This window comes from Camelina sativa, chromosome 20, assembly GCF_030686135.1.
Source record: "Camelina sativa cultivar CO46 ecotype springtype chromosome 20, ASM3068613v1".
Classification (NCBI taxonomy): Eukaryota; Viridiplantae; Streptophyta; class Magnoliopsida; order Brassicales; family Brassicaceae; genus Camelina; species Camelina sativa.
The window spans coordinates 9,605,899-9,628,574 of NC_141899.1; the positions used below are offsets into that span (position 1 = coordinate 9,605,899).

The 22,676-nt window shown below is 35.8% G+C and overlaps 5 protein-coding genes and 1 pseudogene across 6 annotated transcripts; 1 reads left to right on the top strand and 5 right to left on the bottom strand.

Annotated features, from left to right (window-relative positions):
• Positions 1–555: 555 nt before the first annotated feature.
• On the bottom strand, positions 556–4,132 carry LOC147918660 (F-box/kelch-repeat protein At3g16740 pseudogene; annotated as a pseudogene).
• Positions 4,133–5,036: 904 nt separating this feature from the next.
• LOC104770293 (uncharacterized) lies at positions 5,037–6,589 on the bottom strand. The gene has a single exon (XM_010494689.3). It carries the CDS (start codon positions 6,002–6,004, stop codon positions 5,186–5,188), a length of 819 nt encoding a protein of 272 aa, XP_010492991.2. The 5' UTR covers positions 6,005–6,589; the 3' UTR covers positions 5,037–5,185.
• Positions 6,590–8,582: 1,993 nt separating this feature from the next.
• Positions 8,583–11,698, top strand: LOC104772377 (polyadenylate-binding protein RBP47B'). 2 transcript variants are annotated; one of them, XM_087504993.1, is made up of 8 exons: positions 8,583–9,427; positions 9,813–10,290; positions 10,389–10,495; positions 10,583–10,713; positions 10,821–10,911; positions 11,003–11,149; positions 11,222–11,298; positions 11,388–11,698. In XM_087504993.1, exons 1-8 carry the CDS (start codon positions 9,284–9,286, stop codon positions 11,482–11,484), a joined length of 1,272 nt encoding a protein of 423 aa, XP_087361119.1. In that variant the 5' UTR covers positions 8,583–9,283; the 3' UTR covers positions 11,485–11,698. The 2 variants fall into 2 exon arrangements, with proteins under 2 accessions (XP_087361119.1, XP_087361120.1); XM_087504994.1 differs by having other exon boundaries at positions 9,195–9,427; positions 9,673–10,290.
• Positions 11,699–11,709: 11 nt separating this feature from the next.
• Positions 11,710–14,246, bottom strand: LOC104770295 (calcium-dependent protein kinase 34). The gene is made up of 7 exons (XM_087504992.1): positions 13,201–14,246; positions 12,958–13,110; positions 12,767–12,882; positions 12,508–12,675; positions 12,298–12,425; positions 12,113–12,212; positions 11,710–12,034 (listed from the first exon to the last, which is right to left on the bottom strand). Exons 1-7 carry the CDS (start codon positions 14,009–14,011, stop codon positions 11,939–11,941), a joined length of 1,572 nt encoding a protein of 523 aa, XP_087361118.1. The 5' UTR covers positions 14,012–14,246; the 3' UTR covers positions 11,710–11,938.
• A 132-nt stretch (positions 14,247–14,378) lies between these two features.
• LOC104770294 (rhodanese-like/PpiC domain-containing protein 12, chloroplastic) lies at positions 14,379–17,085 on the bottom strand. Its single transcript, XM_010494690.3, has 8 exons — positions 16,737–17,085; positions 16,408–16,521; positions 15,967–16,058; positions 15,572–15,672; positions 15,383–15,487; positions 15,055–15,163; positions 14,644–14,694; positions 14,379–14,567 (listed from the first exon to the last, which is right to left on the bottom strand). The coding sequence occupies exons 1-8, from the start codon at positions 16,978–16,980 to the stop codon at positions 14,487–14,489; spliced, it is 897 nt and encodes a 298-aa protein (XP_010492992.2). The 5' UTR covers positions 16,981–17,085; the 3' UTR covers positions 14,379–14,486.
• Positions 17,086–17,409: 324 nt separating this feature from the next.
• LOC104770296 (protein CLT1, chloroplastic) lies at positions 17,410–20,780 on the bottom strand. Its single transcript, XM_010494693.3, has 10 exons — positions 20,196–20,780; positions 19,553–19,698; positions 19,371–19,408; positions 19,065–19,180; positions 18,804–18,903; positions 18,683–18,718; positions 18,556–18,606; positions 18,308–18,431; positions 18,093–18,218; positions 17,410–17,859 (listed from the first exon to the last, which is right to left on the bottom strand). Exons 1-10 carry the CDS (start codon positions 20,618–20,620, stop codon positions 17,684–17,686), a joined length of 1,338 nt encoding a protein of 445 aa, XP_010492995.2. The 5' UTR covers positions 20,621–20,780; the 3' UTR covers positions 17,410–17,683.
• Positions 20,781–22,676: the final 1,896 nt, after the last annotated feature.

The following is a 22,676-nucleotide window of genomic DNA, read 5'->3' on the forward strand; positions in this document are numbered from 1 at the left end:
ATGGTTATGCAAATTCAAAAAAAATGAAAGAACATTTGCTAATTTGTGTGTATTTAACCGGAAAATTGAAAAGATAACCCAACGACAAAAGGTTTCGAGATTGTGCTGTGTTTCATTAACCAAAAAATACTTAAGAAAATAAAGTATAGAAGTAGGGCTTTTGGACTTTTTGGTGGTCTGCCACAAAGGAGACGTGTTTGATAGTGTGAATAAAAAAAAAATATCATAGAGAGAAAGAAAGAAGTATTTCTTTAATTTGAGAAGATAAAAAAAAAAAGGAACCACTTCTTTATAAAAATGGTGGTGACCATACCACCACATGTATATATATGAAAACTTCGAAGGCACGAGAGCATGCTTTTTGTAGAACACAAAAGGGAAGAAGAACAAACGATAAAGTGAAGGAAAATATAAAGGGTTTATTAATTAGTAGTACTATAGTATTCATAGCTCATTATGATTGATATATGGAATTCAGTACCATATACTCTCATATCCTTTTGTGTCTCTCTCAAATCTCAATAATAGCATCACCACACACAAAAATTTAAGAGATTAGGGTGTGTTTGGGATTTGCACTGAGCTTGGAACATAAGAGCACACAAATGAGCAACAAAACCCTAGGTTTTTAGATTCGCCAAGATCCACTTTTTTCAAGTATCCCTTACGTCCAATGATGTAAGCAACGTTCACGTTGCGAGTGGAGTAGTTATGTCTTTCTTTAATAAGAAAGACTACTACCTTTGTCTCCTCGTCAACGAAAAAACTCCCATAGAATTTATGAAACAAATATGATGGAGATGGACCAAAGAGTGGTGTCGTATCATCAGCTAAGAACAAGTTGTTCCACGACACTGCATTGGGCTCAATTTTATTAGTAATCCACATCTTGACGGGTTCAGGTACACGGTAACGGTATTTCTGGTATAGCACAGCAAGCTTCTCTTCTCTAACACTAGAAAGAATCACAGTATCAAGGAAGAAAGCTTCGAAAGGCAGTCCAAATCTCTCTGTTGTGAAATCAAAGCAGACTAGGAAATTTGGTGATATTTGTCCTCCTCCTAGTGGGCGCTTCTCTTGTACATACTAGTAAGTGTTGCCCTTTACAGACGAGCTACTTTGTCTCCATCTCAACGGCATACACCAGTCCTTAGCAAAACCATCAGTGACAACCTTCCATGAACTACTCGAGTTTAAACTGTACATCTCAAACTCACAAATTTGGTTGCCATGAGCCCATGACCGTCGACCTCATTCACAAGTCTCAAGATTTTGTGCTTCCTCTTCTCCTTCTCGTATCCGAAAGCGTACTTCTCACATTTGTGGTAAGAATTACTGGGTTCAATCCACCTTGTTTGTCCCAAATAAGGGTTCCAAGCAACAAGCCTAGATGAGTCTTTGTCTTTGTTTTTGGTGATGCATAAGAATAAACCCCCGCAGGGAAAGATACTAGATATGTCGACTCCATCTGCATGGAGATTACCTATACGCACTACAAGAAAACATGTGGTTTGTGACCATATTTTGTGACCCTTTTTTTGGTCACTAAACTTTGAGACGCTATTGTAACTATTTTGTAACTATTATGCGACCACATGGAATTTAGTTGCTAAAATGTTGGTAATTTACAACAGAATAAAATAGACGGTAAATAGTCTCATATTTGCGACTTATTAAAAACTAAAAATTTACCAAAAAGTTTCAGTCGCAAAAAAATCACAAATTGAGACTCATAAGTGACTCATATTTTAATCTTAATATTCAAATAAATATATTTTCAGTAATTTTAGTTGTCGTCCCAAAAGCGTCATAAAATACTTACTTTTTTGTGACTAACTTTGGAATCATCCATATTTAACAATATAGTCGCAGTTATGTCACAAAATAACAACGATTTTGCTATTATATCGTAACTATTTTGCTACTTTTTACCAACTCCTAAAAATTTTAAATTGCAAATTCACATTATATAATGTTAATATGTTAAGTTACATGTTTCTACATTGGTTTGAACTAATACATACACAAAATCTCTATAAAACTCTTGCTTTTCAATGTTTTAAACAAGATATTTGTATTTTTCCTTACATGTACAAGTGTTACATGTGGTTTCCATGAGAAGTTGTTAGTATTGTATCTTATAAAACTAATTTATCAAAACATTGTTTTATCTTCTTAAACTTAGAGATTTACTTTACAGTTCGAACATGAGTGACTGTAAATAGTTAATGTAAACTTTTTTATCTCTTAAAAAATAAATTTTGAAGTATAAGTTTCTGACTCATAAAAATACGTTACAAAAGAGTTACATTTTGTGACTATTTTGTTACTATTATTTTTGCTATTTATTTTGCGACTATTTTACTACTAACTTTGGAACTACTTTGCTACTTATTTTGCGATTTTTTTTTACTATTCATTTGTGACTACTTTACTACTTACTTACGACTATTTTGCGACTACTTTACTACTAAATACTTTTGTTAAAACTAAATACATGTAGTCTTCCTAAAACTATATACATACAAAATTTATTGAATCAAGTCATTTTAATCCTAAACTGTAACTTTGAATTTCTAAACCCAACAATTAATTATTAATATATATATAACCCAACACTTCAATCTTAAAATAAAATACAATCATTGAAAGCCTAAATCTAATTATTTTGAAATATACATTAATTTCTAAAAAAAATTATTATTATTAGCTTATATATGATAATTCTTGAATTTATATTATTTCTTAGTTAAAATAAACTAATAATAATTAATGTTTATAGAAAATATATGGATTTATTTATTTGAAAAGAAGAAAACTTCTGATTGGCTAATACATAAAGACATGGATTGCACTTTCGTTTATCATCCACCATTGATTATTTAAGATCCAACGGACCAGATCTCTTCCTTCAATTTTTTTTCTTTTCTCTTCTTCTCCTCCTTATCTTGTTTCTTCAAGAATCAAGGTTATGCATTTTTCAACAATTTAGAGTTTGGACACAAGAAACACAAATCAACCACCGTTAACCCTTCATCTCTGCTAACCGATTATCCTTCTCTCACTTTGTTCCCCATATCTCAAAGCTACATTACATCACGAAGCTTCAGCCTTCACCACCACCAGATCTCAGAGCTTCCGTCGATCCAGCCACCAGACCTCGAAGCTTCTGTAGTCGTTCACCACATCATATATCGAAGCTTTTGTTATCGTTCACACCAACACATCTCGAAGCTTCTGTTATCGTTCACACCAACACATCTCGAAGCTTCCGCCATCCTCCACCTCCAGATCTCAAACTTCTCGCCAACAGATCTTGAATCCTCCGCCATCGCATCTCCGATACTCCGCCTCGAGCGTACTCCTCTTTGCTGACACGTTCCTTATCTCCCTCACCTTTTCCTCCGCTGCCAGAAAAACGCGTCGCCGGCCAAGCTTTTCACCGGCCAACCAGAACGTCGATACAATAATTATACACACATGTATATTTTTCAAATTAATTATTTAATAATTCAAATTAATTATTTAATAAAGAAAAATTCATTTATGTGACTTATTAATTAAAATTAAAAATGGTGTTTTTTTTTTTATTTTTTTGCAAAATAACTTTGGAACGTCACAAAATAGTGGCTAATTATTCGGTCACAAAATAGTGGCTAAGTTTTCTGTCACAACTTAGTCTCTAAACATGACTACAATACTCAGATCTTAATGTAGTCCTAATGTACGACGGTTTATTAGTCTTACTAAACAGTCGCAAATTAGCGACTATTTTGTCACTCTATAAATTTGCCACCAAATTTTAACGACCGCATAAATTAGTCACTAATTGGTCTCAAACAGTGATTTTGTGACGGTTTTGTGACGTTTTTGATGGTCACAAACGACTTGTTTTTGTGTAGTGACGTTCCATATATGGATAGATGAGATGGACGTTCATCAAGGAAACTTTGTAATCCAGCATCATCATAACCACCATCTCATCAATTCCCTTCCTCTGCTTCTTCTTTATAAAGCTCTCTTTTTTAGTCAAAGAGTTCCACTCTTTGCAGATCGATCGCAATTTTCCTAGAGATGTCACCGGAAGCCTAGAGAGAACCTCCTCCTCTATATCACTTGGAAGATCGGACATCGTCTTCGAAACGAATCTGTAATTTTAAAATAAGACACACTTTTACCTCTTTGTTTTCTACTCTTAGACGCTAGGGTTTCCGAGAGAAAAAAAAGGAAAAACAAAAACCAAAAAATCAAAAAGTTGTGTCCTGTGGGTGTCGAACCCGGGTTCGGAATGGTCTTGTTTTTTTTTTGGGTCAACCACTCCAGTAGCATGGTTCGGAAGATTCAACCGTGTGTTACCAACCTAATCACGACATGAAAACATCTAATGTAAAGTTAGATGTCTAATAAGTGCATGTTATAGTTAAGTATTGTTTTCATTCTTAGAACGATTAGACAAATGCAAAGAGAAAGAAACTGCCACACACTTGTTTATAAATTTTTGTGTCCTCCACTTTTCTTGTGTAATAAAAGAAGACAGCGTGGTGGCCTCATAATAATTGGGGTGACATATGTGATCCATCTAAAGAAGACGCCAAAGGTTGATTTTCACTTTTACAGAATTGGACATTATTGAGTTTTTTATGTCAGGGATTAATTTGATTGTTGGGTTTTAAACGTTAGGCTAGAGTTACCAGTAGTGGACCCTGTCCTATAAACGTTGAGCCATAAGTCACTTGGTGGATTTTTGCTAAGTAAACATCTGAAACTTGCATGTGCACACATCAATCCTCATCATTCATTGTCACAAACACTATACTCTGCGCTCTTGTTCTTTCGTTATCTTTGGCATTTACTCTTTTGTCTTCTCTTACCTTTCAAATCTTAAACTAACAAGTCATCCTTACGTATAAACCAAATATTTGATATTTCTCATCAAAACCCATACCTTAGTTACATACAGATAAATATGCACAAAAAGAACAAGACTTTCTAATTCAAAAAACATAATGAAAAGCATAAAAATGGGTGTATTCAAATTCAATAATTATTAAAATTTTATTGTTCTCCGGGTATGAAAATGTTCACATTTACACTGTCACACCTCAGATCTCAATCACAAAGATCCCATCTAATCACAAAACCCAACCGAAGGAAGGATTAATATAAACCACACAAAAGATGTTCATCAAGTTCGTCTCTCTACTCTGTTTTTGTGTAGCCTTAGAGGAAACAGAGGAGGCAATGGAGCAGAGGACTTAGAAGGAGTACAAACAGGAACATGAATCATTGGTCTTATCCTCATAGTCACAGATCTCGTCCTCTCTAACCCTTTCTTACCTCTCTTCCCTTCCTTCTCTCTCTCTTCCTTCTTCACCGCATCCCCAATCGAGCTAGAAGAAGACGATGTCGAGCTCGAAGATGAAGACGGCGAAAGAGACGATACCCTCGTTGACGAAACCGTTGTCGTCGTGGTGGTCCTCTGTTTCTTCAGCCGTAAAAGCTCTTTCCACAGCACAGTGCACTTTGGTGGACGTGGAGAAGGGTCGTCGTCAAGAAACCAGCTTCCTCTGTTGTTGTTCTCCTGCTCCTTGGTGTTATGAACAACCTCCTCTCTCACTACTTTATGATCTTCTTCTTCTTCTTCTTCGACTTCAACTTTTGTTTTCAAGTTGACGTTTTTAAGCTTCTCTGAATGCTTTACCTGCCAGAAAGGAAGTAACTTTCCTTCACAGAACAACTCGTCGGCGGTAAGCATCGTTTGGTTACTCGTTACGTTTTCGGACAGAAACTCAAAGTCTCCAGCTTTCACCAAGTTCGTCTTGTCTTTTTCTTCTTTACCGACAATGAGGTTCACAGGGTTGATACAGATGTAATCTCCGTCGCTGTCTGATGATGACAAATCCGCTGAGAAGGAGATACGTGGTCCTGACGACGGTGGTGACGCCGCCTCAGTCATGAAAACCATCTTAGCTTCCGCCATTGTAGCCGTTTCGGCTGATACCATAATGTTCGTACTACTATGTAACAACAACGGAGCTAGTTATGAAGTGACAGACAAAATAACGTGTAAGCTAGAGCAAGTGGACTTTGAGAGAGAGAGAGACAGAGAGAGAAATGAAGATTCAGAATGTTAAGGGTAACATTTATATAAAAGAAAAATTCAAGGACAGAAAGAGAGAAGTAATGAGGTAAGACTACCACATGGACACGTTGAGATGGAGACAAATTCACAGAGAGCTGTAAGAAGGATAAGAAGGAAGAACCTATGGAAGATGAAAGATTAGATGATGTGAACATGCATTTTGCATATATAATATTTACTCACATCGATCGGGAGACTCGATATAAGTTTTGTTTTTCAATGATTAAATCTGGTTAATTATTAAGAAATCATTTGAAAATTGTAGATGTGGATTTGAAAGGATGGATCGACGGAGGTTTGACTGAAGGGGTTAAGGAGGAAGCTAGAGTTGAACAGAACAGGGAACACATGTCCTCACATGACCTTTCGTGTCTTTGCCATGTGACAACAAGTACAACTCTCTTAACATGAGATACTTCCCTAATAATATCTTATTTACCATTGGGCATATCAAAAAATTACCATTGGGTTACTGTAAATATAACCTTTATACAGTAAAATATGGAATCCTATCATTGAATAATTAATTACTTAAAAGTACAAAATTATGATGTCTTTATAATCATTAACTTGATGAGAAAATATATATCTTATGTTCTTTTTAATATGAAAGTCTTTTTTAAGTTTGTTTTTTATACACAATACAAAATATTTAAATATCTATTGTACATTTATTACTAATAAAATACTTTTTTCAGATGATACTTTACAACTTTATTAGACTAAAAACTGCGCTTATGTTAACTTTATACTATTAGAAATTAAACAAATTCAATTAATTATTTGAATTATAGAGACATCATCTTGATTAGAAAAAAATACAACGAAGATAATATTGTTTCCCGAAACATCCCTCGAAGGACTTTGTGTTCATCAATTTCAGATTAGCCAACTGTCGGATAAGACGAGATAGGTCCCTATATTATTTGATTTATTTCACTTTCTGCTTATTAATTTAAATATACAATCGTAATGTTTATATTTATTTTATTTTTTTGTAACCAAATAACCAAATAATATAGGTATTTTCTATCAGCTTAAACAAAAATGATGATTACTCGATATTAAGCTTGGAGGCACTTTGAGGAGCGGGTTTCTTGGTGTTGGACCACTCCTTTTGTTTTGGTGCAGATCGTTGTAGTTATTATCATTGCCAAAATATATACAAAATTTATTATTACGATTACATCAATACATATCCTTTTTAAGTGCCAATATGTCAAAATTCAAAAATATTGTATGATTCTACTATTATTGTATAGTTTTTTATTTTTCTTTTATTTTGTATGCAACAGTGCATATATTAAATGCTGTCGCGAGAGGAGTGAGTGAGGGAGAGAAAGAGACAGCGATGTTACCAAAGATCTTACTAAAACACATGTCACTGTTTATCATTATTAACTGTCCATTACCATGCCATGCAAATACAAAATTCCAGCCTATCCTCTACTCCATTTCAATATTTGTTCCCACCACTAATCATCACTAGTTATGTTATTAACTCATTACTATATCAATTTTAACTCACGCAAAAATATTGGCATAAAAGAATAACGTACACACAAAAAAAAAACATCTTTGTAGAATTAGAGATTGACGTTTTATACATACTTCGAACCAATATTATCCCATACATCATTGATGATAGTATAATATTGCAAGAAAAAAATATAGTAATAATTGAAAGTTGTAACTAGATTGGTCCCCGAAAATGATATTATATCATTGCATTTCACTGTGCTTGTGTTTATACAAACATCAAGATGGTCAAGGAAAAAGTGAAGAGACCCGCATTATTAAATGAAGTTATGAGGACTTTCATTATTGGCTATGATTAAAACATATACTAGAAGTGAATATTTTAGTTTGTAATGTATAAGAGAAACAAAGTGTAGAGGAGCTTTGACTCTGACCGCATAATTAGAATCTTGTATCACGTATAAACGATTCTCAATGCAAAGAGGCCACATGCATCCATCCACTTAGAGCCAAACATATGCATATGTGGTTAATGTTGTTGAGCTTCTACTCCACGTATATGATTAAATTGTACGACCATCGTCTAGAGACCGATATTATGTATTCTCATGTGATTCAAATTATATCCAAGTTTTACAAAATATCTTTGTACTGTTATGTTTTATTAGTGACCTATGATTTTCACAAAAATATCGATACAGAAATATCCACCAAAATCAATGTCTACGATTATGTATAAGAGAGAGCAGTTTACTTAATTCTTTTCGCATATTTAATTAACATATGTTTGTATTATCATGCCATTATGACATTAACGACCAGATTCACGTGATCCCGCCGTCGACCACGATGGATGTTAAGAGAGAGGGGTTGAGGTGTGTTTTCACTTTTCAGATAGATCATGAATGGGATAATGACTCCGCTTTCTTGCATTATAAGATGGATTTGCATTTGAAGCGACTAGATTTTATATATGTATAGAGTTATTGTAGAATTTTACTAATATAAACCTGAGTTGCATTAGAGATAAACAAATCTTAGTGACGTCTACATATATAAAATCTATGTATATGAATAATATGATTAAGATAATAAGAGTAACAGAATTAATAATTTGTAAGCATATAATTTTGCTTAATTTGTTAAATATTTTCTTGTATATGATGCTAACAAATTTGTGTGTTTATTTTGACCAAAAAAAAAAAAAAATTTGTGTGTTTATTACTAATGTAATCTTATTTTGCATCATATACAAGAAAAGATTTAACAAATAAGCAAAAATTATGCTTAATTAGAATCTAATTTGTAAGCAAAATTAAGCTAATATGTAATCTTATTTTGTATCATATACAAGAAAAGAAACAAAGCTTAATTTGTGTTTTATTGCTAATGTAATCTTTTTTTTTACCAGTAAACTCAAAATTAATAAATTAGATTTGGGCTTCAAGTGAAAAAAAAAAGAAATAGAAATCATAAAACAAAAAAAAATTAGTTTTTAACTTTTTTATTTATTTATTGGACCTTTGGTCAAATCCTTTTATATATTTTATTTTAGTTCGGTCGGAATATTTTTACCCGACCCGTCCACGAAGCATCGCCTCCTCCTCGTCTCCGTGGGTTTAGGTTTTTTTTTTTTTTTACGAATTGGCGCAAAAAAAGACGATGGCGATGATGATGCATCCACCGCAGCCGCAAGGCTATCACCATCCACAGACGCTCGAAGAAGTTCGAACCCTTTGGATTGGTGATTTGCAGTATTGGGTCGACGAGAATTACCTCACTTCCTGCTTCTCCCAAACCGGCGAGGTAACCCCTCTTCATCTTCTCTGCTTCCTCAGCTTCTCTTAATTGTTTGTTACTTTGTCTATTCCCAATTTACTTACAGCTCTCGATTCTTCTGGGTTTTGGCTTTTAGGGTTTATTTTCCGATTAGGAACAAGATAAAGCATGGATTTTTATTTCTTGATATGGTTCGATTGCTCAGTGTTTATTATAGTAATGCTAGCAATTTTAGGGTTTATAGTAATACAAGATATGGTTCGATTGCTCAGGTAGCAGTGGAAGCTTTGATTCTGTTTCGGTGCAAGTAAGAGTTGTTGATAGATGTGTATGTAATTTCTTAAGTTTTGATTGTTATATGATTCATTAAAGTGTGTAATTTGAATCAAGATTGTAATTGGTTTATGTGCAGCTTGTTTCTGTCAAGGTGATACGTAACAAGATCACAGGGCAGCCAGAAGGGTATGGGTTTATTGAGTTTGTGTCTCATGCAGCAGCAGAGAGAACTCTTCAGACCTACAATGGCACTCAGATGCCTGGAACGGAGTTGACCTTCCGGTTGAATTGGGCTTCTTTTGGTTCGGGACAGAAAGTTGATGCTGGACCTGATCATTCTATCTTTGTTGGAGACTTGGCACCTGATGTTACTGATTATCTTCTTCAAGAGACGTTCCGTGTTCATTATTCTTCTGTTAGAGGTGCCAAGGTTGTTACTGATCCAAGTACTGGGCGATCAAAAGGTTATGGCTTTGTTAAATTTGCAGAGGAAAGTGAAAGGAACAGGGCCATGGCTGAAATGAATGGTTTGTATTGCTCAACGAGGCCAATGCGAATTAGTGCAGCAACGCCTAAGAAAAACGTCGGTGTGCAGCAACAATATGTCACTAAAGGTATGAGAACAAAACATGATACACTTATTTATGTTAAATCGAATTTTGTTTAGTCCTGTTTGGAACTCATTTGCTTTATTGGGATGTTTTTTCTTTAGCTGTTTATCCAGTTCCAATCCCATCTGCAATTGCTGCACCAGTCCAAGCATACGTTGCTCAACCTGTACAAGGGGTTCCACCTGAAAGTGATGTCACCTGTACAACGGTAAGTCTTTATCTGAAAAACTTGAGGTTTTTTTTTCTTTTCTCGGAATTCTCCTGATTGCTTTTCATGCATTGGTGTGTTGTACAGATTTCAATTACCAATTTGGACCCAAATGTTACAGAGGAAGAGCTGAAGAAAGCATTCTCGCAATTAGGAGAAATAATTTATGTCAAGATACCTCCAACGAAGGGATATGGTTATGTTCAATTCAAAACCAGGTTGGCCATCCAGCACCTGCTATTGCTTCCATGTATTAGTTTGTCATGTATACTTATTTCTAGCTCTGTTCACTAATTTTTTGACTTATACCCCATGTTGATGCCAGGCCTTCAGCCGAAGAAGCCGTTCAAAAAATGCAAGGACAAGTGATTGGTCAACAAGCAGTTCGCATCTCTTGGAGTAAAAATCCAGGACAGGTAAAAACTTTATGTTCGGAATTCTCCTGATTACCTTATTATACTTGCTAGCTCACTGAATGTTGTTAATGATCTTTGGTATTTGTTAAAGGATGGTTGGGTTGCACAAGCAGATCCAAATCAGTGGAGTGGGTATTATGGTTATGGACAAGGCTATGATGCATATGCTTATGGGGCAACTCAAGACCCATCCTTGTATGCATATGGTGGATATGGCTATCCCCAGTATCCGCAACAGGTAAATAAATAAGTTTTAAAGCTTTTGCAATATGTGGATACTTCTTGTTTCTCACGGTCGACAATTTTTCAGGGAGAGGGTACACAAGAAGTTGCAAACTCTGTGGGGGCAGATCAAGAGTTATATGATCCTTCGACCACTACTGACAAGTAAAATTCTTATTACTTTCTTAAAACATTCATACCTGGGTGGGTGATTTAGTTGAATGCCTAATTTATTGTTACTTTGGCACTTGTAGGTTAAATGCTGCTTACCTTTCGGTTCATGCAAATAGCATATTAGGACGAACAATGTGGCAGCGTACCTCAGCGCTCACATCACAAGTGGGCAAATGATCGCGAAGAGAAGAACAGAATGGTGGGTGCTTTGAGATGTGTTTGGTGTTGCCCATTTCACTTCCTCGTGGGACAAGTCACTACTCTTTGTCTGACTGTTTCGCTTGTTTCTGTTTTTTCTTCTGTAATCTACAATTAGGATCTAGTTACAATGATGCTAAATCATGAATCTTCCAACTTTCCATGGCCGATGATAATGCTTTTGACGTTCTTACTTAGCCGTTATTAAACAAACATCACTAATGCACATATTTGAATTTGAAAAAGAGTTTTGATACATTGAGAAACCTCTGAAACTTTAAATCAGTAGTAGACAAGCATAAAATATTTACGAACATGAAACACCTCCCTAATCATATTTTTAAGCCTTGCTCCTCTCTCTTTAGTGAATCATGAGCAACCCAAGCCTTTCTTCTTGATGTACTTATGTTCTGACTTGACTGTTCCAGTGGTGTCATTTAAACGACAGTTCACGCCGCTTCTTAGGGTTAGGATCAGGGTTTCCTTTTCTCATCATTGCCACAAACTCCTCGTAGTTTATCCGCCCATCCTATACCAAAAAAAAAAGGGTGATTAGACTTGTTTTATGTGCTTATCAGATGACTTTGTGATGGTGAAAGGGGCTTACATTGTCTCCATCAACCTCAGAAATGATTTCCTTAATGTCTCTGCCATCGTTCATGCCAAACTCTCGGAGGGCTTGCTCCAGCTCTTCCATTGTGATATATCTGCAAGGAACCGAGACGCGACCATCATTAGTTTTTAGTTTCATGGTATGGTTTAGAATTGTTAAGTTTCTTTATAGCTACTTACCCACTGTTGTCTTTGTCAAAGTGTTGGAAGGCTGAGTAAAGATGCTCTTCTCTGTCGAGTCTATTGATATGCATTGTAGCTGCTATAAATTCTCCATAGTCTATGGTTCCATTACCGTCCGCATCAGCCTTTATAAAACAGAAAACATCATCAGTATTTTTTTTTGGCATCTTATTAATAGATAAATAGAACACAAAAGTTGAGACTTACAGCTTCCATTAATTGCTGGACTTCGTATTCAGATAACCTTGTACCTTGCTTGGCAAGTCCTTGTCTTAGTTCCTCAAGAGTTATTGTTCCACTGTTGTCGGTGTCCATTCCTTTGAACATCTCCTTTAGTCCCATGATTTCTTCCTCTGATAAGCACCCAGCTATCACCTGTTTATTGATGCGGCCATTTAGATATAAGACCAAAGACTCACATTTAGACTCACATTTCGTTACATATATTGAGAAGATTGTTATTTACCCGTAAAGCAACTTTCTTAAAGTTGTTCATTGCTTTGAATTGCTTGAGCCTAGACATCACTGCATTGTCAAGAGGAACATCTGGTGCTTCTCCATCCTCCTTGATCCATGGGTGGTCTTTGAAAAAACAAAAAAGTTAAAAAGAGTTTTGATGAAATATCTATAGGAGGTCTTGAAATAAGAGCTGCTTACTGAGAACTTGAGCAGCGGTTAATCTTTGTTTGGGATCAGAGTTGAGCATCTTCCTAACAAGGTCCTTTGCTTGTGGTGAAATGGCAGGCCATGGATCGCTTGAAAAATCAACCTGTCCACTTAAGATGGCATTGAAAATTCCATTCTCCGACTCTGTAAATGGAAGCAAAACATGAATGAGTTAGATGACATCCCTGTCCTTTGGTTTTGACAAGATAGGAGGGAATCAGAAATCTTTATTACCAGCCCAGAAAGGTGGAACACCACACAAGAGGATATACAACATGACACCGATGCTCCAAATATCAGCCTCTGGTCCATACTTCCTCCTCAACACTTCTGGTGCAATGTAATAAGCACTTCCCACAATGTCTTTGAAAACCTCTCCTGGCTTGTAGAACACGGATAGACCGAAGTCGGTGGCTTTGAGAGGAGAATTCTCATCCTTGTTGAGCAACAAAAAGTTCTCAGGCTTCAAGTCCCTGTGGATAACCCCCATGGAATGACAAGTATGGATAATTTGCACAATCGTACGTAGCAATGAAGCCGCGGCTCTCTCCGAGTAATGCCCCTTTGCAATGATCCTATCGAACAACTCTCCGCCCGCACAAAGCTCCATAACCAAATGCACAGAATGCTTGTCCTCATAGGCACCTTTAAGCTCCACGATGTTTGGCTGACCGGTCAAGTGATGCATAATCTGCACCTCCCTTCTCACATCCTCAATGTCTTCTTTGTTCACCAGCTTCCTTTTCGCAATGGTCTTGCAAGCGAATTGAAGTCCCGTGGCCTTCTGCGTGCAGAGATGGGTCACACCAAACTGTCCACGACCTAGCTCTTTACCCAATGAATATGAGCTCTTTACATCTTCCATTGGTCGCCCTAAGACTGGTCCTATTGGCCCTTGTTTGGTTGCAGGAGGAGGAGATGCTGGCGGGTGTCTCGAAGCTCTCACAGAGGCCTCCGCGGCACCAGTACCACCGCCTCCTCCTCCATTTTGCGGTTCATCGTTGGTATTCCCTGAATCCCGTCCATGAGAGCAACAATTTCCCATTGTTGCAATAAGGGGAGAGGAAGTAAAGCTCTCAACCAGGAAGAGAAATAGATATTAAAAATCTTTCTTCCTCTCTCTCTATTCTTTTAGGTTTTTGGTTTCTTCTTTAGCAAGAAAATTTAGGAGTTTTTGCTTATGAATGCCTATGAATAGCATTTTTCTGTTTTTGCATGTCTCTTTCATTTTGCTGGCCTTCTGTTTCAAACGATAATGATAGAGAGGGACTTTAGGAACCAGAAGCCTGTCTGTATTTTTGTTATTTAAAGCAATATTTTAAATTTATATTAATTTAGGATTTAGTACAAAAGGTTGAGAGCATTTCCTGGATAATCTCTGATTTGCCTATATACTCTAATGTTACCAATACTGTCTAAAATGAACCTTATATTATATAGTTTATTGAATAAGATTTGCAATGTTCTTTGGATTTAGGATACAAGAAACAGAGCAAAATACACTACTAGGATTCTCAATTTCAGTAAGTAGGAATTGATGGGTCAACCTTGAGAGCATAAGCTTGTATTCCACCAGCGACATTGTACACACTCTTGAAGCCCTGAGGAACAAGACAACAAACCATAAAGATATGATGATCCTTGCATATATATAAAGGATTAGAAAAAGCTTGTTACCTGAGACTGTAACCAGTTCGCAACTTGCATTGACCTGCCACCAACCTTGCACTGTATGGGAACAAAGGCCGTGGCTTAGAGAAGTTAAAAAGTCATTTAACATCAGAGGTTTCTATGTTTCAAATGATCTTACAATCTATAGACCAACCACAGTAGTATATACAAGCGCTGTAAGAGAGCAAGCCTACAGAGACTAAGATTTATGAGAGGCTCTCAAGTCTCAACTCTTAACCAAACGCAAGGAAAACCTAAAAAATCTACACCCAAAACAATCTGCTGGGACACCCATTTAAACACAGCCCTCACTAATTGCTCTCTAACTAACTCACAACACCTCTAAATTGCTACATTTAGTGCAAGGCTAGATACAGTATGGCTAATATCTAACAGTTGGGACGAGACTGAACATACCATGACAAATACATCCTTCTCAGGGTTCAGCTTTGAAGTGATGTCTGGTGCCCAGGTTCCGAATTGGCGGAGAGGGAACACTTTGAATCCTGGCAAGGATGCGATTGCTCTGGTACAAGAAGTAGTAAAACAGAATAGAAGAAAACAATGTGAGCTGACTATGGGTACTCTGTCCTTCTTCTAAGATAAAACTGATAAAAGTCACACATGTATCTAAAAGATACAAATAAATCATAATGTTGTGAAACACTGAGAGAGTATGACGCTAATCCATTGCCTTCACTGAAGAAGGAAAAGTATGCCTAGGTGAGAAATGAAAGGAACTTACATCTCGTCGGGTTCTCTGACATCAATTAACTGAGCCTCATCCATGAAAACTGGATCTTGCATTTTGGAATGCAGCTCCTCCACCTGGATATCTTTCACAGGTTCCCTATTAAACAAAAATTTCCTTAAGACCAAATTTACAAGTCAACAGAAATTGACGCTAATAAAGGACAGTTTTCAGAAGAAATACCTCTCAGATAGAACTTGCAATAAGTGCAAGCCAAATTGGGTTCTACACCTCACCACCTGATTCAGCTCTGCTTTGAACGCAGCTTCCTCAAACTCTGGTACCTGAAAACAATTTTAAGTGGCATGGTCATGTTCAGATTGCAGCAGGAACTTGCCTAAGTTCTTCCATTGGGAAGTCCAAACATTGTGGAATTATATCTATCACTTATATTCTACTACTTCCATTTGCACATGGATTTCAATACTGAAAACTAATTCACCAGGAAGTGTGACATCACCCAATTGCTTGTAATATAATGAGGCTAAGACAGCAAGGGTCATATAGATCTGAAGGTGTCAATGCAACAATATAACCAAAAAATAAATGGAAATAACATTATAGAAAAGAGAGCATACCATTTGACCCAGTTTAACCCATCCAAGCATACCATTATCCTTTTTGGATGGACAAATCGAGTACTCAGCCGCAAGATCATTCATATCCTCTCCTACACAAGAAACAGTTAAATTGAAAAAACAGTAGAGACCCTTAATCTTCTAAGACAAACAAAATAAAAGACAGCCAAAGTAATGAGAAATATAGACGTATCAGTATGATATGTTCTACATTTATTCTTGATCCCAGTTACCAAACCCCAAAACCAATAGTAATTAAGTAGAGCCACAACTGACTAGCGTGATAGACATTGCGAAACATGATATAATTTTAGGTCCACAGTGACATTTCTCTTGGCAGAAACAACTATATATGCTTATAAGCCTATGTACCATGTTGAAATAAAAGCTCAACTGAATGCAAATATCACAAACGGGTAAAAAGTGGTAAAAGAAGCAGACCATCCAAGATTTTCTTTTGGAGTTCAGCAAAGAGCTCAGTATCATCGCCCTTCACAAGCAAATGCTGGACCAGAATCTCTCTACCTGGACTACTCCCACTGCTGCTAAACGAAGCTGGAAAAACAAAAGATATATAATCAGAAATCAACCCAGCTTAAAAACTAAGTAATCAAGAGCAGAGAATACACACAGTTCAAAAAGCAAGAGCAAATCGCACACGAATTATGTAAGATTATCAGATCAGAGAGTACCTCGAAATTAATCAGAGAAGAAGCACGCAATTGATACAGCAAGAATAAAGGAGGAGAAACAGTTCATAGATTGTATACCTCTCATTTTGAGAGCCGAGAAACCAGAGAGCCTGATTGGGCACGGAGAAGGAACGCGTGGTGGTCGGAGCGAAGAGATGCGTCCGCCGAGAAATGAACGAGAAAACGTCGAGAACCAGCGGGGATTGGGAGGAGAGACGATAGCGAGAGTGGGCGTAACAGAGAGTCTCAGAACTGCGGAGTAAGACGCCGCCACCACCGCTGGAGATGATACCGCCGAGAGAGTTCCGGTCACTCTAAACATTATGGCTGGGTTCCGACTTTGAATACGGGCCCTCTGATCCACAAATACTGATTAGTGTGGGTTTGACTTGTTATAAAGGAACAGTGAATTAATTTTATAAAATATAGATATTACTTTCTTTTCTTTTGAGTTATACTCCTCCGTTTCAAAATATAGGATTGTTTTAACTAAAACACGCAGATTAAGAGGTTTTAAATTTTATTAAGTTCAACCAATCACAAACAATACTGCATAACATAAAATATTAAATTAATCTAAAAGTTACATAGAAACTTGAAAATATCATATATAATGAAACAAAAAACTTCTCTAAAACATCTTATATTTTGAAACGTAGGGAGTAAAAAACTTACGATAACATTTTCATATATACAACCGAAACATATACTATTTAGTAGCTTTTGATAGTGTCATCGACTCATGATCAGATTCAAAATCTGCATATTGCATCTTGTTGTTGACAAGAAAAATGTTGATATACATCATTACAAAGTACATTATCTTCTCTATAGGTATTGAAATCTAACCATTGTTTTGTAACTAAAGAATGTGTATTCAAATGAGCTTTACTTATTTCTTACTTAACAAAAAAAAATGGCAAATGCTACAACGAAGAAGAGAGAATGGACAATTAAAGGGGGCAAATGCTACAATGAGAAGAGGACAGAAACCAAACGAAGTTACAAAATCAATTGTCCTGCCGCTAGGTGGAAGGGGGCGAGGGGATAATCGAATGGGAAGAGTTAGTAGATGGTGTCCAAGCATATAGAAGCATGCCGAGTACAAGGACGACTGTGCCTGCAACAAACCCCGGTGGAAGCGTAGATGCCACCCCAAGGTACGGTAGGGGAAGCGTGAAACAGAAAACCGCTATGGGCACTGCAACCGACAAAGCCAAGCAAATGATGTTAACTCCAATGCCATTCCGCAATTTCGCAGATTACTAATCATATTTTGTTAACTCCTATGCAATCTAATGGGTATAAATATGGCGTTGTTGACTTATAAGATATCATATAGGTGATCATGATATACCATAAATAATAATTAGCTAAAGAAGTAGGTTTCCATGAAAGCATGGCAAGGCTATATAACGAGACAAAGTTTGTTACCTGAAACGGTGGATGCCAGAGACGACACAACTGCAGATGATATCTTGATGAGGCGTAGAAGGGAGATGTTGTAAGCCATGTTCATCATGACAAACATTACGGGAAGAAGGGGAGCCCCTTCGCATCCTGTGTCATACCCAATTCCGACCGTATTACATAGAGGAAAAAAACAAAGAGATACTGGAGTGGAGAAGAAAGCGTTAGCATTAACTAACCTGTTATTCTAGAACCAATGTTCAGAAAGCAAGCACCCCCGTCTCTGATATAGCTCGGTAGTTGGTTAAACGGTATGCCCCAAAGTTTTGAAAGAAAAGGAAGAAGCAACGCAATGCATATAACCTGGGTTGACCACAAAAATATGCACATTAGCTAGCAAAGAGAATTCACATTTTATGCTAATAAACAATGCTAAGAACGCAAAAGATCTGGTGTAAAAAAAAGGAGCTACACTAGGAATACTTACTTGGAAAACTGAACCATATGAGTTTACAACAAACAGATCAAGTGAAGCACCCTGTAAAAATAAGAACCGATTTCTTTCAGAATACAAAATCGAAAATGTTGTTAAAGGGTCTCGACGGCATAGTTACCTTCAATCGCTTTTTGCTATCTAGAAAGATGACTTCCTGCAACGATATGGAATTTTACCGTTAAAGAAAAGAGTCCCAACATCTTGTAGTTAGCAATATAACTAGAAACTGATTGACAAACCTTCATTACTGTATCTGCTCCTTGAAGTAGAAAAGAAAACACCATAAGAAGACTCCAAAGTATTCCCGTATCTTTAAATGAATGAGCGGCACCAGATCCACTGATTATGGATGAGAAAGTAGTATGAAAGTTAATTCAACATGGATTAAATTTGTTAAAACTGGTTACGTTTTGCCCATTGGTAATTCCAACAGAAGGAAAGGAGACAAAGAAACCAAGTCTCTTAAAATAATATCAAGCAAGTTAATCGATCAGGCTAACCTTGCCACACTGATGATTACACCAAATGCTACAAGAGTACATCCCAATATTTGATTTATTCTATATCTCCTCCCGAGAAAAATAATAGAGAAGAGAATTTGCCAGACAAGAAATGTCTGCAAAGAAATAAACGACTAGAATTAACTCTGAAACAATTTTTTAGACAACAAAATCATATTTTTAGTAAGCAAGCTAGTAAATCAAGAAAAGGCGAGTTTGAGGGAGCTTTTGGCACACCAAACAGAGTTCAAGAAAACAAATGTTGTACTTTGATCATATGAAAGATAAGAGATAGTAATGTTTAACCTGAGATAAAACTGTAGTAGATGGTCCAGAGAGATTCGCTGAGTAAAAAAAAAAACAACAGTGAGTAAGATGATCTTACTGCTTAGATGTAACTTCATCGAACAGTGAAAGTTAACATCTACTGAAAAAATTACAGTAGAAAATGGGAAGGGAAAGAAGCTTTCAAGGTAGCAGCAACATACAAGCGGCGGCCATCCCAGCAGCTAGAGAAAGAGACTCCAAGACGCCAACAATCAAAAATGGAGTTTTTGGAACTGATAGCATCTCTTTTGTAACAATTCCAGCTCGGTATCTGAAGTACAAGACCGTAAAGTATACAGCTACATACCTGCAAAACAGAATATAGCAAAGAGAAAATGACTACTCGTATGGACTACTACTATACGGATCCATCAAGAGAGTGAGACAAGTATTTGACACGTGGCGCAGATCCAACCAAAAAAAATACAAAAAAAATAGTACACTCCTATACAGTAGTCCGATGTAGGTGACGCAAAAGAAACTCGCACGTGATTAAAAAAGTTTAAATGCGCATAAAAATATTTTAGGTGACAAACATTAAGTTGAAGTAGTAATTGAACCAAGTCGCCAACTATGACCCATTTGTTAATTTTTTTAAAAAAAAAAGAAAAAAAGAAGGAATATTCTGAAAATTACATTTTACAGAACTGTACGGTCAAAGAGAATCACAAATTTCCACTTTCACCAATCGACCAAATTCGAAATCGCAGTTTCTGAATCAAAATCTGAAATCTAACTTAAACGCGAAAATTGTTGTTCCGATTGACTAATTTGAGAAGGGGATGGTGGTTAGTTAACTCTTACCCGAAGGTGGAGAGCTGCGCGAGGAAGAAGGGATACTGTTTGAGAGGAATCAGAGCCAGCTTATACAATACGCGGTTCCCTACTCCCAGCGCCGCCGTCGTCGCCGCTGCTATAACTATCTCCGTCGTCTTATTATCATGTTTTCCAGCAACCGCGTGACCGCCGACCGCGTAATTACGCGCGTCTGGTTTCTTGACGTCTCCGCCATCGTCAGATCCGAGCCAAGATTTCGACGGAGGAACCGCGTCTATTAACCATAGCTTGGAACTTCGAGAGGAGCGCAGTACGATAGGCGAAGCACCACCGTTGATTTGGTTTCGACAGATTAGGGAAATGGATTGAGCTGGGTTGGCGTCACGCGATTCGATCGAGCCGATTGAGGCCGTTAAACCGGTGATTAACCGGACGGAGCTTGTTGTTACCATGGTTTGTTTGTTTGTACTGGCTCGATCGGAAAGGTGGAATTGCGTTGAGTCGAGTGGCTTATACTGACATCGCAACTACCACCTCTTTGTTTGTGCTCTCTGTTTTTTTTTTCTTTTCGCAAATCAGAGATAGTTTGTTTTGAGCACGCCATAGCTACTTATAGAACTGTGTGATTAAAAATAGTAGTGGCCTTTTTGGGTGTCATAAGGGTAATTTTGTCAAATGAAGAATCCGTATTTGTAATTTCAGATAGCAAATCTAATAAATGTAACTTTGGAACTTCAAAATGACATTATTATATGTTGTTACTGACCCAAATTTTTGTATAGTTTTTGGGCTGTTTGACCAGTTGACCCAACATTTAATTGGGCCAAATTTGACTTTTTTTTAATTGAATGTCTACTATCTCGTAATCCCTCTGTTTCAGAGTGTCATTTTGACATAATGCACACAAATTAAGAAAATTTTCTAAATTTCTATTTTACCCTTTATAAATACACTAAAAATTTTATCTTTCTAATTAATTAGCTCAAATTATAGGGATAAAAAAGAGAATTTAATCTTTAACACTACATTGAAAACAACAAATGACACTCTTTTTATAACAAAGAAGATGTGTCAAAATGACATTCTTTGTGAAACAGAGGGAGTATTAGTTTATGTACGTGAAGTTATTTCAACAAGATATATTCTACATCATGACTTGAATATCATTATAAGAGATAATTTTGTGAATTTGGTTTTTAAAAAGCGAGTTATTATATTATGAGTAATTTAATATATTGTTATACTTTTTTTTTTTTAATATACTTGGTTTTTTTAAAATATTTCATATTATAGTGATATATTATTGACATTGCTATAACAAACCAATTTAGAATGTTTATAGTTTCTAACTTTTATATCAAGTTTCAATATTTTAAAAATATTTCAAATAAATTATTTAAAGTTTATTATATTATATAAAATTATAAAATTCAACAAAAAAATATGAAATTGAATTTAAATATTCAAATTTTGACCCGTTACTCTGTAAAATTTATAATTCAATAAATATTATTTTTAATAATAATATTACTAAAACTTGAATATTTTATAGATAGAATCATTTATATTTGTTTTTAAAAATTTAACTTATGGTATATCCGGAAATAAACAGATTTTTAATTATAATAAATAATATGATAATTTATTTGTTTCACAAAATAGACTCATATATAAAAATGAGAGTTGAAGTATAATGATAATTAACAAATTAATATTTTAAATTAGATATCAAAATATTTTATTTGATGAATAATTTAATAAAGGAAATTAATATGGTAAGTTAGATGATATCAAATGATTCTTTATAATATTTTCTTTAAGATTTTTGGAAACAATAAATCCAGACTATACAAATAATATAAAACGTAATCTATAACCTATTTGTAACCAACTTATTAAAATTATATAGTTTACAAAACAATGTTGTGTACTTCTGTTTTATTATATAGGGCATTATTTAAAAGGTACATAATAACAAAACCTAAAAAATGAAAAAATACCAGTACTTTTAGATTTCCTTTTTAGAAAAATCAAATGAAATATTTATTCTAAATTGTGGAGGTGTTTGTCTTCCCTCTTGTAACAGAAAAAAATTATAGCCTGTTAAGTTATTTATAAATGGAAGAACCGTATTGAAGCCATGAAGTTGAAAAATTATTAGGTTTCACTGTTGGCTTTTCAATCCATCAATTATTAACTAAATTATTATGTTATGGTTGTAAGGATAAATTTTTGAGTTCAAAATTAGGATTGGGTTGATGGTAGAAGAGTAAGCATTGGACAAGGTGATATTTACCTTTGAAGAGGAGTTAGATGTGTTAAAAGCAGGTAGCCAGCAAAAATAGTCATCGTTTCTTAGCCGGATGCTCTCCATTGCGAGGCGAGAAGATGTCTTAACATTGACAAAATTCCACATACAGACGCGGATCACTATGCATCAAAATCAATTACAGAACAACTCCAATGTGAATGATAAATAACAATTGGGTGATATGGGATACCACAGAT

Coding starts and splice junctions, on each gene's coding strand:
- LOC104770293 (XM_010494689.3), bottom strand. CDS start 6,004: ATGGTATCAGCCGAAACGGCTACAATGGCGGAAGCTAAGATGGTTTTC.
- LOC104772377 (XM_087504993.1), top strand. CDS start 9,284: ATGGCGATGATGATGCATCCACCGCAGCCGCAAGGCTATCACCATCCA. Junction 10,714..10,820: donor TATGTTCAATTCAAAACCAG/GTTGGCCATCCA, acceptor TGTTGATGCCAG/GCCTTCAGCCGAAGAAGCCG. Junction 10,912..11,002: donor GGAGTAAAAATCCAGGACAG/GTAAAAACTTTA, acceptor TATTTGTTAAAG/GATGGTTGGGTTGCACAAGC.
- LOC104770295 (XM_087504992.1), bottom strand. CDS start 14,011: ATGGGAAATTGTTGCTCTCATGGACGGGATTCAGGGAATACCAACGAT. Junction 12,883..12,957: donor AACCGCTGCTCAAGTTCTCA/GTAAGCAGCTCT, acceptor GTTTTTTCAAAG/ACCACCCATGGATCAAGGAG. Junction 12,035..12,112: donor CTGAGGTTGATGGAGACAAT/GTAAGCCCCTTT, acceptor TTTTTGGTATAG/GATGGGCGGATAAACTACGA.
- LOC104770294 (XM_010494690.3), bottom strand. CDS start 16,980: ATGTTTAGAGTGACCGGAACTCTCTCGGCGGTATCATCTCCAGCGGTG. Junction 15,673..15,966: donor GGGTTAAACTGGGTCAAATG/GTATGCTCTCTT, acceptor AATTGTTTTCAG/GTACCAGAGTTTGAGGAAGC. Junction 15,164..15,382: donor GTCAGAGAACCCGACGAGAT/GTAAGTTCCTTT, acceptor TTCTTGTACCAG/AGCAATCGCATCCTTGCCAG.
- LOC104770296 (XM_010494693.3), bottom strand. CDS start 20,620: ATGGTAACAACAAGCTCCGTCCGGTTAATCACCGGTTTAACGGCCTCA. Junction 19,181..19,370: donor CTACTACAGTTTTATCTCAG/GTTAAACATTAC, acceptor ATTTCTTTGCAG/ACATTTCTTGTCTGGCAAAT. Junction 18,219..18,307: donor CATTGGTTCTAGAATAACAG/GTTAGTTAATGC, acceptor GGTATGACACAG/GATGCGAAGGGGCTCCCCTT.